At 35.6% G+C, this 18,169-nt stretch overlaps 1 protein-coding gene across 4 annotated transcripts in view; it reads left to right on the forward strand.

The window, feature by feature from the left end:
* The window catches only part of KDM4C (lysine demethylase 4C), a 297,078-nt gene that overhangs the window by 258,673 nt on the left and 20,236 nt on the right, over positions 1–18,169 (forward strand). For all 4 annotated transcript variants that reach the window (XM_048930999.1, XM_048930997.1, XM_048930998.1 and 1 more), the window contains 2 exons: positions 4,311–4,496; positions 11,068–11,238. In XM_048930999.1, coding sequence (XP_048786956.1) covers positions 4,311–4,496; positions 11,068–11,238 — 357 coding nt within the window. The remainder of the gene's footprint in view (positions 1–4,310; positions 4,497–11,067; positions 11,239–18,169) is intronic.

The raw sequence follows: 18,169 nt of genomic DNA on the forward strand, positions 1-18,169 counted from the left end.
GGCATGCTGAGCAGTAGGAAACTACAAACCATTTCCTTCAATCATTGTTTTATTCTTTCCCATAACATACTGGTTTTTATGTTTGAAATACCAGAAGGATGCAAAATAGTCTCTCGACTCTTTGTCTACCAACTTTGTTGGTGTTATATAATTGTGAAAGTGTTGAACAAAGAAGTGGAGTAGATGATGAATGATCTGAAAAACTGTTTTTCTTTACAGATTCTGATTCTAAACTCTGTCAGATTCATAGCTGTAGTATTCAGCGTTGTTTTAATTTATCTGGAATAAAAGGAATGATAAAAAGGAAAGAGCAGTGAGCGTGTTTCCACAGAAACACATTATGCTCTTAGCCAAAACTAAGTGCTGACCTTGTATTCTGAAAGATGGTTTTGAAGAAAACTTATTCGCTGATCATAGAATCATAGTTTCCTTACATAAATCATTCTTCTTGCAAAAGTATAGAAGTACTTCACGTAGAAATCAGTACTCCAGATTCTTTCCTAAAATCCAGTCCCACCCTTTTGCCACAACCATCAGACTGTACTTACTTTCATAAATCCTTGCTTCAGAAAGCAGTGTTACTGTGCTTAACTCATGATCCTGTTAGAGACTGGATATATAGAGATTTTTTTTGTAAATATTACTCTATTCAAGTGAAGTAATATCAGATTGTTTATGTAAGAATGCATAAAAATCATTATGAAAGCTATCAGCAGTCTTTCTTCAGCAAAATACTGTCATCCAGTTTTCTCAGAATGAGTTCTTTAAAATCCATTCTGTTTATGTATTTGCAGCCTGTTAATATTAAAGAGCTGTTCCATGATTATGAAATCCATTTATGACTGAATATTTTTCACTTTGGGAGCAAAAAGAGGTCATTTCACCATCTAGAAAATTGCAATACATTTTTCTGTCCTATATTCTTAATCTCCAGTTATATAAAAAAAAATATTTATTCCCAATTCATTTTGCATCTGGATCTCTGATTAAGATTCTCTTGAGCCACTTCCTGACTGTTTCTGCTTCTCAGTAGTATTTAGGAAGCATTAACTCAAAATTACATTTTTCTTAGTTATCTAGAATGTTGAATTTACTTGATCTAATAGGGACAAGTTTTAGGCTAGTGGAGAACTATCAGTTGGATATGTTCAACACAGGTTTATTTTAGCAAATGTGTACATGTCAAGCTTTTTATTTTCACAAATAGGAAGCTTACGTATCTAAATATAAGGTTAACTCAGACAGAAAAGTATTAAGATTCTATCTTCTGCAAGATTGATTAAAGATCAGCTCCATTCTAAGTAATACTTCGAAATTTAGAAACATCAGACTTCAGACAAGGGCAGAGAATGAGGGTGAAACTTCCCTCTTTACAACTGTTGATTCCTTCTCTTCTCTCAGAATTTTGATGTCTTTTCCAGTGGTTGCATGATATCTCTTCTTTTTTCTTGATTATATTTTTCTTAAACAAAGCGGAACAAAACATTTGTATCACTTTCTTTGGTCATGAAAGACTATAACAAATATAAAAATGTGTCAGCATGGGAACAAAAGATGAAAAAGTCTGTTTGAATTCATATACAGTCAAGCCCCAAGTGATAGGGTAAGAAACACATTCTCATTTAGAAGCTACAGAGGGAAAGACATGCCAATATGGTCAGACATGGCTGTTAATATATAGAGTTTGGTATGTAGCTCAGCTGAGTTTCCAAAAGTCTGTGCAAAGCAGATTTCTATAATTAATTTTGTTGTTTATTTTTTTTTTAATTAATCAAATACTGTAGATTAATTGGCTTTCATTCTAGAAGATGAAGAAACTTTATTTCATAACTTCGAGTGGGGAAACATTGCCTGATACAGTTATGCAAGCTGTGAAATTGCTGGCACACGTGCCTTTTATTTACACATGTATGTACTTTTCCAAATTCATGTGTAGGTTGGAGACACAATGTAAAGCTAATGTACATCCACATCATTACTTTCACTGCTGCACAGTGGACAGAGCATATAAAAATAATGAGAAATGGTTCACTATTTAGCAAACTTGATTGTTCTTGTACTTACTGAAAGAAGACATTCAGAATTTTTCTGATATGCAGAATAAACTTTCAGCTACATCATAACATTTGTGTATTTGGTCCCTTACTCATGCAGCCAGTGATTTAAGGAGTCACTTCCTGCAATAACGTACTTCCCTAAGTTACTGCTCATTTACCTTCTCAGTGCTGGTTTGTTATCATTTCCCCGTTCTTTGTATTTTGTTTGATCTGCATCTTTTTTTCTAGTCAATACATGTAGCCATTTTTGTAGATAAAATTAAGAAAAAATTAGTTTATTTTATTCATTTCTTTACTCTTTCATTCTTATTTTGGTTAAGCTGACTTGTGAATTTGTGTAAAAAAAGTAAAATGAGCCATGTATTTTTATGACTTCAGTGTCTGGATATTAAAGTATGATAGATTTCGGTTCTGTTTTCATTCTGGAATTCCAATTTGCTGAGTTCTGAATTTGTACGTACAAAAATTTCCTCAAGCTCCTTCAGGAAACAGTTGCTTTATGTATCTGAAAATGTCTTCATGCACATGAATACAAACACTCAATGTGTTGTCAGCATAATCAGTTAGGCCCTGGGACATTTATGTGGATGGTGAAGTCATCTTACTAGTCTTTCAGACCTAATGCTGTTATAGCATGCTAATCAGGACCATTCAGCGAACAACGGACAAAACTTTTAACTAGATGTCAGATGCTGCTCTTGTTTCTGCTTTGCAAAGCCATTCAGACTCTTGTCTTTCAGGGGTTGACTGTAAGGGCAGAATTGGAAAGTATTGAAAGTTCAGAGTGATGCATGAACTAGAACGTTGCATGACTGATGAACTTGACAGGTCTAGAGCTTACAGAAATCATAATATCAATCACCGAGTGCCAGAAGCCATTGAAATAAAGAAGTGCTAACTCATGCAGTAAAACTTCTGCAGGTTTCTTAAGAATATAGAAATTGATAACCAATAAAACAAAATTGTGACTCCATGACTCTATCTAGTAACTTGGAAAGAAGAATTTGGTGTAGATTAATATGGAATGCTTTAAATTATTAATTATACAGTAGAAAATAAATCAAAATTATTTTTAATCCTGTTCCCAGAGTAGGCAGACAAAATCATGGAAGGAATCCCTACACTAACAGTATGCTTTCAAATTATAGTAGGTTTTTTTTCTGTAGTCTATAACAGCTGCACTAATTTTACGATCTTCAATTGTAAACATTGTTTAGTTAGCCACGATGAGAGTTGTTGGAAGGTAATTCGCATATGCAGTATAACACAGTTACCACAGACATTATGAAGTAATTATTTGATTTAGCATGTTTGCTAGTATCTTCTGGTGGCAAGATACTGGCATGGTGGGCTGTTTTTTGAAATTTACTTTACCTTGCATGCAGCCATTCATTTGTTTCATATGGGTGGCTTACTAACAAAAAGCTTGAGGCAGAGCCAGTAAGAAATCCGAATCACAGCAATAATGACAATATTTTGATGTAGCCTCCATTCTGGGAGAAGGAATAAATATGGTATGTCTTGGCACTAGTAAGGCTTTTGATATAATGTTTTTATAAATGAAGTGGAGAATTACGGCCTACATAATTACCTGCATATTAAAATATACAACCAGTAAAAACCAGACTGGAAAAAATGAAAAGGGACATGGGAACAGCCTTCAGCTGTGGAGTTATGTGAAGGCATGAGATAAATAAAGCATTTCTAATTGTAACACATTATCTGAGGGTATGGTAGAAACCATTGCATGACCATTTTGGATTAGCAGTCTTCCAAAGTCTATCGATACATGTACTTATTCCAACTTCAAAGTAGGGAGCTAAGTTAAATGATATTGGAAAGTCCTCTCTAGCCCTGCTTTTCTGTGGGAATACTCTCTTTATTTTTGAATCTTGCACTCACTTTGTGCAAAATTATATAAAGGCTTTTCAGTTCACCTACCTTAAGAGGTGTAGGTTAATTTCAGAGCAGTGTATGGAATTTGAAATTAAACTTCTATAAGGCTATTTATCAGTTTTCTTACTGTAGAACCAAAACAGATTGAGTTTACATAAAAAGAAACAAAAGCACTATATATCAATTCTCATATTATGAAGTTACCTTGCAGTTCATAAAAGTTTATTCTTTCGCTATGCTCATTATGAGGTATAAAACGTAAGCAGTGAAGCATAAATAATTCTTCAGTCCTAGAGATGCTTGCAGATACCAGTGGAATTGTGGTAGTATGGTAAATATTCTCTTTATTTTCTACAGAAATGTATTTTCTGCAGACAGAGAGTTAAGAAAACCTCTGGTGCCTGCATTCAATGTTCATACGGACGCTGTCCAGCCTCCTTCCATGTGACCTGTGCCCATGCTGCAGGAGTGCTGATGGAGCCTGATGACTGGCCGTATGTTGTCTACATCACTTGTTTCAGGCATAAGATCAACCAAAATGTGGTAAGGAATTTGTTTAATGATATGTTGCAGAATTAAAATATGTTTTCAGAGAAAATGAAAGAAGGGATCCACATAATGTGTAATGGCTTCGTCTGATATATTTCCGGGCATAAAAAAGTATTTCATCTGGAAGGTTTTTTTCTCATTATGTTATCTGGTAGAAGTAATACTCAATATGCTGAGAACGTTTTTGCATTAGACTCATTGTTGAATATGTTGTTTTGACAGCAGCGTAAGTGTCTGAGTTCTCTGTGTTGTTAGTGTGGAATGTATTGAAAATACCCAGATCATAGTATCTTTCAAATACTCTCAGATATTGAGTGATGTGGTGTATATGTAAGTTCTTTGTACCACAGCCAAGCAATGCCACGCAAATATCCAGTTATAATCATTATTTCATCTGGAAAAGCAGCAGTGATATGTCATGGAAATTCATATTATTTCCATATCTTTTTATTTCTAGCTGATGCTGAGGAAGCACTTTTGATTTTAGATGAGAAACAAGAAGAATTAGTTACCACAGTCTCGTAGGTTTATTATCTAAAAGATGAATTCTTAATGAATTGTTACTTATTTCAGAGAAATATTGCAATGTGTCTTGGGCTTTTAAGAGTGTATTTTCTTTCCTAGCAAACTAGAAGAACTTACTGTGATATCATTGAAGAAATAACTTGATACACTGGTGAAGTTGAAAATTCTCAAGTTTCAAACTCTTTATTTTAATATGTACTTAATCTCCTCTATACACTAAAATTGAAATAAACCCAGTTATGTATGTATAATGTATATCTTTCTTTCAAGAGACTGTCAGTGAACCTTTGATCCTAACAAGAAGACTACTGGAACATAAGATCTCCTTTTAAGTATAATGAAATGCCTCCCAACTACAGTGATGAGCCAGTCCTGAGTTTCAGTCTGCTGATAGTTCATAAAAAGGCAAATGAATCGTATGTCCCTGTTTAAAATCTCCCCAGAAATGTTATGTGTTATAAAGATTTTTGTTTTCCAAAAAAAAAAAAAGTAAGCATATAAAGCCAGTACACTTTGCATTGTTATTATGTCTTCATACATTTTTTATAAAAATGAGTTTGGTTTAAAACACAAGCAAACTGCAACCTTTATCTGTACTCGTAACTTAAAGCCCTTGGCTTGTTTAGAAAATGTTACTCACTAGTTGAAAATTACTGGACCAAAGCATGGCCAATGAAAATACAGCTGTTCTTCCTAAATGTTTAATTGTATTTCTTTTCAGACACTGAACAATTACTCCAGGTAGTGAGATATTCATCAATAGCTGGGAAGTCATTACTTGATCAAATAAGTTTTTCTACAGTATGCTTTCTTTTGTATCCACTTCATGTATATGTTATGGCTACTGCTCTAGCCCCTCAGTTTTTCAAACTCCTTGGACCTGAGTTTGGGAGGACCAAACATTTTGCTAAAGAGAATTTTTCTGTGGTAATCTTCAGTTAGCCATGAATGCAGTGGATTGAGCCTGGCTGGCTGCTTGTTGCTCACCAAACCGCTCTCACTTCACTTCCACAGCAGGGCAAGGAGAGAAAATAGGACGAAACAGCTCATGGGTTGAGATAAGGGCAGGGAGATTGCTCACCAGTTACTGACACAGGCAAAACAGGCTTAGCTTGGGGAAGATTAATTTAAGTTACTGCCAATTACTGACAGCAAAGCAGTGAGAACTAAAAGCAAACTAAAAGCATTTTCCCTCCATCCACACTCTTCTTCCTTACACCCCCTTCCCCGAGCAGTGCAAGGGAATTAGTAGTGGAAGCTGTGGTCAGTCCATAGCATTTTTTCTCTGCTGTTCCTCCATGGTCACACTCTGCTGCAGCTCCACGTGAGATCCCTCTAATGGGGTGCCACCCTTCCTGCACCAATCCATCTACGTGGGCTTCCCACAGGCAGCAGCTGTGATCTGCTGTGGGGCAGCTGCTGGGCTCATCTCACAGAGCCCACCCCAGCAGCCCCCAGTATTAATGTTTTAAGTAAGCTGAATTGCCAATAGACTGTGGCAAAAGTGTCAAGGATTTATTTATGATCGGTTTTTAATTTCTACCTTTTAAATTACCTAGTCATGCCTTTAAGGTTTGGGATTTTCATTATCATTGTTTTTCATGTTATACCTTTCTTTACTATTAGCTGGTCTTCTGTGCAGACGTTATATTGCTCTTCACTATTAAGTACAACTATGCATCTTTATTCTAGTGTCAGATTTTTGTCTATTTTTATTTCTTTGTTTACAAACAGAACAAAGGACATGCAGATTCACTCTGCAAATTTTTGCAGGAGTCAAATACATCTTCTTTTCAGCAAGGATAAATTTCTCCTTCTATTTAGTAGTTCAAAGCACTCCACATAAAGCAAGGATGCTATTTCTCCCCATTTCAAGGAAACAAAATTACAGTTGTCCAATGTTCCACTAACAAAGCCTCTAGATGTGAATATGTGCCTAAATGCTCAGGGAATATCTTTGATTGCTGTTTTCCTTCAAGTTTAAAAAAGAACAAACAACACAAAACTCAGCAACCAAGAGGAGCAGGAAAAATTGTGGCTTATATCTATAGCAGTATTTAATGTAAATCAAGGAAGTTGCTCAACAGGAAACTCACAAACTTACTATGTGAGATAAAAATTTATTGTTACAGATATTAATATATCTTTTCACCTCAGGCAAGCACTTATTGCAATGATAAAGTGAAATTTTTATCAAGATAATTTGTTATTGCAATCTCATACAATTGTGTTGAAATCATTCTTTGATACATTTTCACAACTCTTTTTCACATTTTCCTTTTGAGGTATCTACAGGTTTTTTTTCCTAGACTGCTCTTTTAATGTCAGCCATGGAACATACTTGCAAGTCTTCTGGTGAAAAATCATCATAAAGGCAATCAAAAGGAAAAGCCTTACTCTTATATCCAGATAGTGATGTCAAATGAAGTAAATACACACGTTAAGACTTTGATTTTTTTAATATTGAGATGAAGTTTCAAAAATACATTTTTTATATATGCAAACTCAAAACTAAGTATATGTCTTGTATTTGTTGAAGGTACAGCTTTAGAAATGATACAAAGGTTTGCTAGCAGAAAAGCTGTTTAGTGCTGAATGGTTTGAATTATTCCTGTTGCACTCTATATTAATTTGTTCTTGTAAATCAGAGTGCAAGTATGCAAATTACAAAGTAGGATCTGTGATTTGCTGCCAAAAGACAGTAGGTCATGTTTTTTGAATTTTCCACGGTCAAACCATGTTTATTTCTGGGCATGAAATGTATCCTTCACATCTTTTGTCATCAGAATACCAGAACACTTGGAACTACAGTTGAGAATAGGTGCTCCACATGGACTTATTTTGATTAAATCTCTATTATGCACAAGACAATGAGAAAAAGACGTTATATGTGGCAATACTGTTGGGAAAAAAAAACACTAAAAAATTCATACAGGATTAGCAAAAGCAGCACTGAAGGTCTGAGAAAGTCTGCTGGAAGGAAATGTGTCCATCTGTGATATTTCATTTTGAAAGTGCAATCAGAAGAAGTATATAGGAAGCCTCAGTTACACGCTTGCTTCTGATCTGCTTTAAATTATCATTTGCTATTATTGAACAGTTTTTATCTCTGTAGCATACAGTGAATGAAAGGACACTGTAAAGGGGAAACTGTAGATGCTTTTTCTGTTGAATACATGTGAATACAATGCTACTGTCTGCTAATTGCTGCCAGCTTCAACATTTTCAGGAGTCTAGAGGCATGCCATAGAAAAGACAAATGAGTCAAAAATCATGAACTGGCATGTTTTTTGAAATGTCATGCATCATTTCTGTGCCCAAATTGCAGTTCTGAGGAATGAGCAGAAAATGATGATGGGAGGGTTATGTTTCTCATGTTCATGTTTCCTAATTAAATAAATCTTCATTGTATTTGAATAAGAATTGCAGGGATCTTCCACCACAAACTGCAGTCAGGGAGGGTATCTAGATATGTGGATATCCACTAACTAACTATTTCTGGCTAGCTACCCATTAGTATTCAATATACATCTGTATACATACTCATTTTATTTTACAAGATTTTTCAGTCCTGAAACAGAAAATTCAGGAGAAAGTCATTTTCCCTCTTATCTTTTTTGAGTTCTGCAGAAAGGAGAGGTTAACTTTTTTTACATTGCATCTCATTGTTTTCTGTATATCTGCTCCTATCTTAGTTCATCCTTGGCTTAGGTACTGTTAAAATCATGCTTTTTAAACCAGCTTTCTCAATAATCTGGTAACTACCACAGCTGTTCCTTTAATCTGATAGACTTACATAACAACTGTCCTTTCTGATAAAAAATAACATTCTTAACATCAATAAATTCTTAGGATTTTCTGACAGGAAATGTTTCCTGGGACATGCAATATGTTGTTGGAGTATGCTTGTCAATATTTTTTCTGGAAAATAAATCAAGAATTCTAACAAGATAACTAAACAATAAACTAAAAAAATTATCTCTTTGAGCTAGGATGCATTTCTTTTTCATTTTTATTTGTTCTAATAAGCTTTGACATTCCTCCTCCGAATATTTTTTCACATATAAGCCTGTATTGTCTCTTGACATACTATATTTTTCCAGTCCATCTTCTCAAAATAATTCCATTTTCAAAGTTTAATACATTTAAACCTTGTAATATTTTCCTCAGATTATTGTGGTGTAATCTTAAAGTTCTACTTTCAGTTGTTTCATATGAGTGATAGAATTAATACTCTCTGAAATTTCTGATTTTTTTCAAGTAACTGAATAGACTGGAGTCAAGAATTGCTTGGTAAATGAACATTTATGTTTACTTATGTTTCAAGGTTGGATAAGAAATGCTAACTGACATGTTAGCACTCCTGTGGTAACAGCAGTAAATGGTTTATTCCTTCTTCTGCTCCTCTGCAGTTAAACTAAGTAACAGAATTAACTACATAAGTAGCTATGTAAAATGGAAAATCCAGGTAAATTGTTGAATACTTTATATATATGATCAAAATACTATTTTGAAGTAAACTTTAGAAACAGTATTGGATTTTTTTCTCTGAGGGGAGCTCAGCTAAATCCTCCAAATGCTTATGTCAGGCAGAATTCTGACACACAAAGATTTAGTGTGCTGTCTCCAGAAATGGCACAGAATACTCCTATTTGGTTTGTAGAAGCAGAGAAATTTAAAATTTTTAGATCATAGAAACTTGTGCAAGAAAGAGGCATGATAGTGACTACAATCTCCACAGAAGTGGAAGATGTCAGTTATTATTTTTTTTTCTCCAAATGCATTGACACTACTATTAATGTTTGGAGTCTAACAGAAAGAACTGCTGATGTGTTTTGTTCTCCCTTTGATATTAATGCTAAAAAGAGTTTTCCAGATTCTCCAGAGACCCTTTTAGATTTCTATATTTACTGAAGAATCCATTGCCACTGAAGGTTTGAAAAGCAGTTTTAGGTAAATCAGTAGTTATTGTAGCATATGTCATAAGATTTTTTCAATCTCCTTATGTAAGTATTTCTAGTAAAATGATAAGTGTTTTCTGTATGCTGTTGCATCTGTCCCCTTTGTATCTTCTACTGTAAGAAAAGTTCAACTGGTCATATACAGCTAAGGTCACAATTAGTTTGTCTTGGTTGAAGAATTGGAGCTTTGTAAGTAATGAATAAACAGTCAAAATTGCAGGGAAGAAGCTCTTTCTGTGTTTGACCAGAATGAGAAGCTCTACTAAACAGTGTTATTGTGCTCTTTGTGTCGTATTTTCCACGGAAATAAATAAGAGGCAACCTGCATATTTTTTTCCTGGTGAAGAACATTGCTTTTTAAAGTTCCTGGGTATACTTCAGTTGGAAGTAGATGCTTAACAACTGTCAGCATCATGTGAGCTTCTAAGCATTTGCTGATTTACAAGGTTCTATTCTTTTATTTATAAAAACCATTAAAAACAGTTATTGCTGTAGAATTTTTGCATAATTTATCAGCCCTAACACAGATCTGATTGACATAATTAGTTCTATTGAATGCAAAGTGAAAAATGAGAAAAAATTATTGGTACTGATGTACTAAATGAGTAAATGAAGAGTGATCAGTGCTGTCTAAAGTCTTCAAGCAAATGTTCTACTCCTGTAGACAGCTCTGACATGAGCTGAAGATGCATTACACTTTCTTTTATCCCATTCAGAAAATAGCAAAGTAATTATGAGAAATCATGTCACAGTACAAGACTTAAAAAAACCTTCTAAAACAATGCAAGACCACAGTCTATCTTTGCCATGCTTCAAGAACTTCAATTAATTAATTAATATTCTTTCTCTACTGTGAAATGGTGAGAAGGTATAAACTGTAAAGATATTTTTGAGCACTATAATTTGTTGTTCTTGAGAAATGAAAACCTTTGTTAAATTTGTATGATCATGACGGTAAGGAGCAATTTTGCATTTGAAGTTTTTTTTATTGAGTGTTATTTTTCATTCAGTTTTAACATTGGTACAATTCTGATGAGTAAGCTGGTATTTTAAAATTGCTTCTATATTTTTTTTTCAAGAGAACTAAAGCATGTGAGAAGACCATTACAGTTGGGCAGACAGTCATCGCAAAACATCGGAATACAAGATACTACAGCTGCAGAGTCATTGGAGTGACATCGCAGCTTTTCTATGAAGTCATGTTTGATGATGGCTCTTTTAGTCGGGATACTTTTCCTGAAGACATCGTGGTAAGTACTTTCTTACACAGGGGTTGGTTTGTTTTGCTATTCACCTTTTGTTTTTGAAGATTAGCGAGATGGAACCTCTTGAACTACTTCTTTTGACTTTGAGGAGATAATGTTCTAATGTTTGGTTTGTGTTTGTTACTTTTGCTGCTGAGATTGATTCTTTTCTAATGGGCTTCCAAATAGTGGTTGTTCTAATTAGTCTTTGCCATTTGACCAAATGTATCAGAAGTAATCTTACAAAGCCTTTTAATTAAATGAGAAATATGTATTTAATAAAGGAGATGAGAGAGGGAATTCCATGTATCCTTATCTGTCTCTCAGAGATAACTTGTAAAAATTCCTTGCTGAATAGAAAAATCCTGCTGTAATGGGAAGAATAGCTCTCATGAATCAGTTCTAACAACTTGTTTACACCTTCTGATGTTTAGCTTGTGAGATTACATTATTAATGATAAAAATCATCAGGGAGGAGAATGTGTAGTTTACTGCATTTCTAAAAAGCAGTTGAGATTTTTATTTCCCTAGTGCACTTATATAAGCTGCCATGTTTTTCAGAACTGTAAAGGACTACATTGTGAACTTAGTGGATCTTAACAGAATTTGCAAACAATTGTGAAAATACTCCTTTTCCTTCCTCATTTATAATGAGTAGATTGGATGATAACATTTGTTCTGTTCATCAGGTGCTTCATGATGATTGCACTGCAGTATGACTGATCCTCTTTTAACCTTCAAGCATGTCTGAGACTTCTCTATGCTGAGCTTATTTTCTGGTATATCTCCAGATAAATCTCTGGAAGTTAGAGCCTCCAGGGTACACTGGCTTGCAGAAGTGCTTTGTGTTGCCAAACTGGTTTTACTTTGCCCTGTGCAGAGGTGGAGAGTCTGGCATACACACCAGTGCATAAGAATATATACTTTATTAATATATTTTCCAGAGATACAACCCTTAGCAGGGGTTCCTCTGTGTTCCTTTACTGCAAAGATGTCTTTGAGCTATTCTGTTTTTTGCAGGCCTGATGTTTTCCTGGAGGTAGAATTAGCTGACAGATAGCATCAGCGGAAATGATACTGTTGTTGTTAGAAGCTTCACAGTTACTGAAAAGTTGTCTGCCTTTTGAAAATACAGCATTTTGAGAGGGTACATTTCAGAGCAGTATATGGGGATGGAGCTGTTTACCTCCCACTGCTGTTAATAGAAAACAGTTAGCAATTCCTCGCTACATGTCTTCGAAAATTTATCCTTTAATTTGAAACACTCTGAAAGGCTCCATTAATGATCAAACTTTGATTTAGGATGATCAAGATATTAAGCAAATGTGGCTGTATTGTTATTAGAAACCCCTCTTTTGTATATGTCTGCATCATGGTATGGCAGAGATGAGAAACTGCTTGCCACCCTAGTGGGGTATTCTGATCTTGAGCTAAGAATAAATGTAATCAGGTCTGGATATGCCTCAGTGCTTCCTAGATAGTGGATGAACAACATATAATTGTTTGATGGAAACACCAAACGAATTTCACATTCCTTAGAGAAATCTTGTTGTGTTTTCATTAGATAATACACCTGCAGCCGTTACTGGAAGGGAGGAAAAAAATGTTTTTTCTTCTGCCTGGACTAAAACTTGCTAATCCATGCAATGTGCGTATCAGGTGTTAGTGCCGCCGGGAGGACTTATTCATCAAATCTGGTGTGAAAGCAATGTTGCTGCCTATTGAAGAACTTATTTTTCTAATCTGTTTTCACTTTTCAACTAGCTCACAAAGATAGCAGCAGCTTTCTGCTTTCCCAGTATATGCTGAATCCTCTACATAATTTCAGCTCAGCTCACAATAGACCACAATTCCAGTGTTCAGACACAGTGATTTATTTTTAAGAAGGAAAACAGGGAGCAGGGAAATTTCAGTCTCAAAGCTTCTTGAAACTGTTTGCATGTAAGCATTCAATAACTTCCAAATCAGGGTGTACTTTGTTCTGTTCTCATATGTATTTTTTACTGTTTGCATTGACATTCACTACATAGATCAGGATTTATTAGCTGCAGGTGTCAGATATATAGGTGTAGCAATATAGATTCCTTTTATTTCAAGCTATTGCTTGAAATATTGTACTGTGTTTGATTTCTGCCTTGTCAAAATTTCTGTTAGCAGCATTTTGGTGTGCTAAGAAGCCAGCTTTCTCTCTATCTGGTAACTGTTAGAGGGTGCAAAGAAGCGTCTATAGGTACATATTTTCTGTCAGAAACAGAGGGACAGCTTCTTCTTTAAATGACAGAAAGACTGCCGTGGAGGAATAGTGTGTGATATCTTAAAGGATGTGAGATGGCAGCTGCAGCAGTTACCTTAACCATGCCAACATGCAAGGGGTGGAGTGCATATGCTTCAGTCCTGAGTAACTCCTTCCAAGAAACAATGAGCATGCCATGTGCTACTTCTTGAAGGACTGATGTACTCTAGCTTGTCACACAGCTGCTAGTTCAGCAACAGGAGGGATTCTCCAGCTCGACAGGACAGATGTCAGTATACCAATTCCGCATCAGGAAGTACCTCAGGTCTTTGGCCTGCTCAATTCTTTTTCATGCCTGATGGCCATATCTTCAGTGGTACAGTGTGGCAATTTGCTGTAAATTAATATTCTCAGTCAGATTTATTTAGCTGTTTATTTATTTATTTGCTTTTCTATACATTGTAGCTGTCAGTATCGCTTACTAGCAAATATAACTGTACACACACGTGTGTGCATATATGTAACTTGAAATTAGAGCTAAAGATGCAGTTATTCCTATGTTTTTTATGCAATTGAAATCTCAGCTAAACAAGGAGGCCTTGCAGCATATGTAACTGGGGAAAGAAAGGTTTCGCCAAATTATATTTATTCCAAGGAAGAGAAAAACAAAAAGAGGTTACAGATGAACATGCTTTGCCTAATGGTGACTATGTGAGTATGTCTGATTACAGGAGAGGTGAGCAGATCTCTAATGAAATGCCAAACGTTGTTTCCAGCCACTTGCCCAACTAATTACTGTGGTTCTCCAATTGCCATTTTAAACAGAATTGTTTGCTGTCATGGTTTCACCTTGTGGCTGTCAGGCAAACTAGGTGAATAAAAATAAGAGTACTTATTCATCCTGTCTGGTGACGTATCTACACTGTGTTTTAGTTTACCATCAAGTTTATAAATCTAGGGAGTCTCCACACAGATTGTAAGCTGATCTGTGGGTTGTCATGCCTACAACCCAAAATGGACTTTACTGATTAAAAGCAATAAATTGAATACCTTCCAGTTGTGGTTTAATTCTGGGAGGCAGCTAAGCACTGAACAGCCACTCACTCACTGTCCCCACAGGGGACTGGGAAGAGAATTGGAAGGGCAGAACTGTGAGAAGTCATGGGATGAGATAGTTTACAAAGTAAAGCAAAAGCTGTGTGCACAAGCTATACAAGCCAAGAAATTAATTCACTGCTACCCACAGGCAGGCAGATAGATACTCAGGCACTTCTAGGGAAGCACGGCTCATCACACGTAAATTTCTTGTGAAGGCAAACACTGTCACAAGCAATATGCCCTCATTCTTCCCTCTGCAGCTCAGCTTTTGTTGCAGAGCTTGGCATTGGGTGGTATGGTGTATCCACTTGGTCAGTTTGGGCTAGCTGTCCTGGCTGTGTCTCCTCCCAACTTCTTGTGCAGCTCCAGCATTCTGGCATGAAGAAGAGCATAAGAAGTGGAAACTTCCTTGAGTCTATGGAAGCTTGGCTCCTATGGAAGCAGCTCTTACGTGGCTGTGTGATCAGCACTGTTTCCATAAAAAATCCAAAGGAGAACATCATATGAGCCTCTGTGACAAAAATGATCTCTGCCAGCCAAAAGCCCGACACATCCTAAATGCTCTTTCAGCTGATGGAATGTTGCTGTAAATGTTTATTATCATGCAACAGCATCTTGAGGGATGTGGAAGAGAAGTGTGTATGATTAGGTGTTAGGAGATAGATATTCAGGAGTCCATGCGTTTGTTTTTCAGACCATGTTATGATGGTTTCCTCGGGTCTTGATAGAATGCCATAACTTTACTTATAAAACATTGTTGACATGTAGATTAAAACAGCATCTATACTGCACCTGTTAAAAGCAGGAACAAGGAAGTTTTGCATAACAAGTAGCTTGATTTGTGTGTTTTGGGTCTGACACTGTTTTCTGATACACCCACAATGATACGTGGCAACCTTAACCTTAATCAGCAGAATTGCGCTGATGCTAATTGAAGTATCTTTCAGTACTGCACCCAAGAGAGCCTTTGCCATCAGGAAAGTGTAGATTACTCTCTATCTTTTTGTGTCTGTCAATACTGTAAAATCACTATTATCAGAAAAGGGAGGAATAGGACTATTTGGAACTCTGACAGCTGAAATACATCACTGAAATTATCAAGAAGGATACGACATTTCACAGTGTGCACCTAAATTTCACAGAACCCCAAATTATTATCTTCTCCTTTCTTTGTAATTAATTTGAGCTCATTTTAGTTACTAGTATTTGTAGGCAGAGCTACCAGAATCATATCAGTGTAATTTAAGAAAAGCCTTTTCTCAGTCTTTGCAATTCTCTACCTCAGTCCCTGCTGACAAATGCTCAGTTTATACCTCTACGAAATTAAGAAAACTTCAGTAACTCATGACTCACACTCTGGTGTATACATATACGGAGAGCATAGGCTTGCCAATTATCCCTTCTTTCTTGCTGAATACAGACTTACTGATATTCTGAATGATCCTTTCTAGCTTATATGTCTTCCCGAGATCAGAAGCCACATAGGCATCTATTATCTTGGAAGTTGTCCAATACGAAGTGAACTGATTGCAGCATAGGTGTAGGGGTAAGAATACAAATTGTCCTGAGGGTATTATTGTAAGGCTGCTGAGAGACAGAACAAATTTGCTTCATCCTCCTTTGAGATACAGAACCAATGGGATTTAGCTGGGCAGCTCCTCAGAAATTATTTCCTCTACAGGCAGGCTGAAGGGAACATCAATTTAAAATGTGGTAATGTTGGAGAGATTTTTTGCACGTGTAGGGAAAAAAAGGTAGTGCTTTGGGGCCTTTGAATGTCAGTGGTTGGCATACAGCTTCAAGAAAAGTCTTACTTCTTTACTACTGACATTATCTGTCCTGTGACAAGTGGCTTTCAGTGGTGCAATAAATGCTGGGATAGTTCAGAGAAAAAGGGTTTTTTCCTTTAGTTCTGAATTTGTTAGAAATTGAGGCCTGTGGAAAGAAAGAACAATTGGGAAGAAATTTATGAAGATCAGACATAGAGATTCAGAGCTCAAAATTATGTCCACAGGAGTGTGGACTGATGAAGTGCGGACACTTAATAAGCTTCTCAGTTTCTGTATGTTAGTACATGTATGGCTATTGATTTTGAAACAATGGACTGCTTGAACAGCTGACATTTGGAAATAGTGTGTTGACAGTGTGTTGATGTCCATGCAGACAGAAAAATAGAGGGCTTGGTGATCTCATAAGGGTGCTGTATCTTACAGATCAGACTTGTGTAACTTTTTTCCCATAAACCTTGTCTGGCATTATAAATGACAGAACTCCTGACTGGTTTAAGGTAGTTTCTTTTCTGGGTTTCTTTTCTCTTTTTAACTCTCTTGCCTACCTCTTCAAATGAAAACCTTAAATAGTAGTGCATACCTTCTTTTCATCTGTGAAAGATCCACTTGATTTCTGATAGACAATAATAGAATATTGTTCACTTTTAATATACTGACATTTAACTGTACAATGGCTAAGGAAATTAAAACATTTGAATTGATACTCATTCCAGGCAATCTTCAGATACTTCGGATGTGCTCCAGTATCACCAGCACCAGCATTTCTGAAAACATAAAGGATAGAGAACAAGAGGATAGATCAGATTTGGTATAAATGCAGTAAAAAATTTCTCAGAACTAGGTGAATGATGTAGGAAAAGAGATGCAATTAATTATGATAGGTTTAACAACTTTAAAAAAATTGAGATGATATTGAGCTAAATGCTGCACTACTCATGTTCAGCTGCCATATTTTGTTTCAGCATTGTAAACATATCTGCTATGTAGCTGAACTTACTACTCGGCAATTTTTACAATATGAACTTTGGCAGACACATCTGAAAAATTCTAGAAAGAACGTTTCAAAGTCACGTGAACCATCTCTGAGGAGAAAATTTGGGTTTCTCTTTTGAATTTTTTTTTTTTTTAATCTGTTTAAAATATATATGTATGTTCTGAAAAACTGATGTCACTTTTTTCACTTTTTTTAAAATTTTTATTGTGAACTTCTGCACTTGATTTGCAAGTGCTGATACAGATTATCCTGTGCTCTACATACAAGACATTATGTATCTCATCTGAATACTAACAGTAATGAATTTCTGGTCTTAGTAAGTTGAAATCAAACTCTTTGAAAAGTAGAAAAGAGGTACCTTCCTACCGGAGGCTTTCATTCCGTCTTGTAACTCTTGAGGCTGCAGAGCGTTAAAACATGCAGTAGCTTATTTCTAACGTGAAATTTGTTGTACAGTACTATAACTGTATTGATTGAACTGAGATATTTTCACTTTATATTAGAAAACAGAAGTGTTTTTTCTGCGGTTTTTGCTTTTTCTTAGTTTCCTGTTACATTAGAAAGATAATAGATAACTGTAAGAATTGAATACACTATGGATTAAGAGCAAATTAAACCTCAAAGTGTAAGTATTATCTTTATACATTTTCCTGTGTATAATGCCTATTCCATTTTCTAACACAATGCTTTACAGAACCTTATCAATATAGAACTTACATGAATTGATGGTAATGTCACAGCTGAGCAGAAGAGACAAAATGGAAGATAATCTGTTACTTTGTGGTTTAAGATTAAATGGCTGACTTTGCAGTGAAGTAGCTA

The sequence above is a fragment of the Lagopus muta genome, chromosome Z, assembly GCF_023343835.1.
Source record: "Lagopus muta isolate bLagMut1 chromosome Z, bLagMut1 primary, whole genome shotgun sequence".
Taxonomy (NCBI): Eukaryota; Metazoa; Chordata; class Aves; order Galliformes; family Phasianidae; genus Lagopus; species Lagopus muta.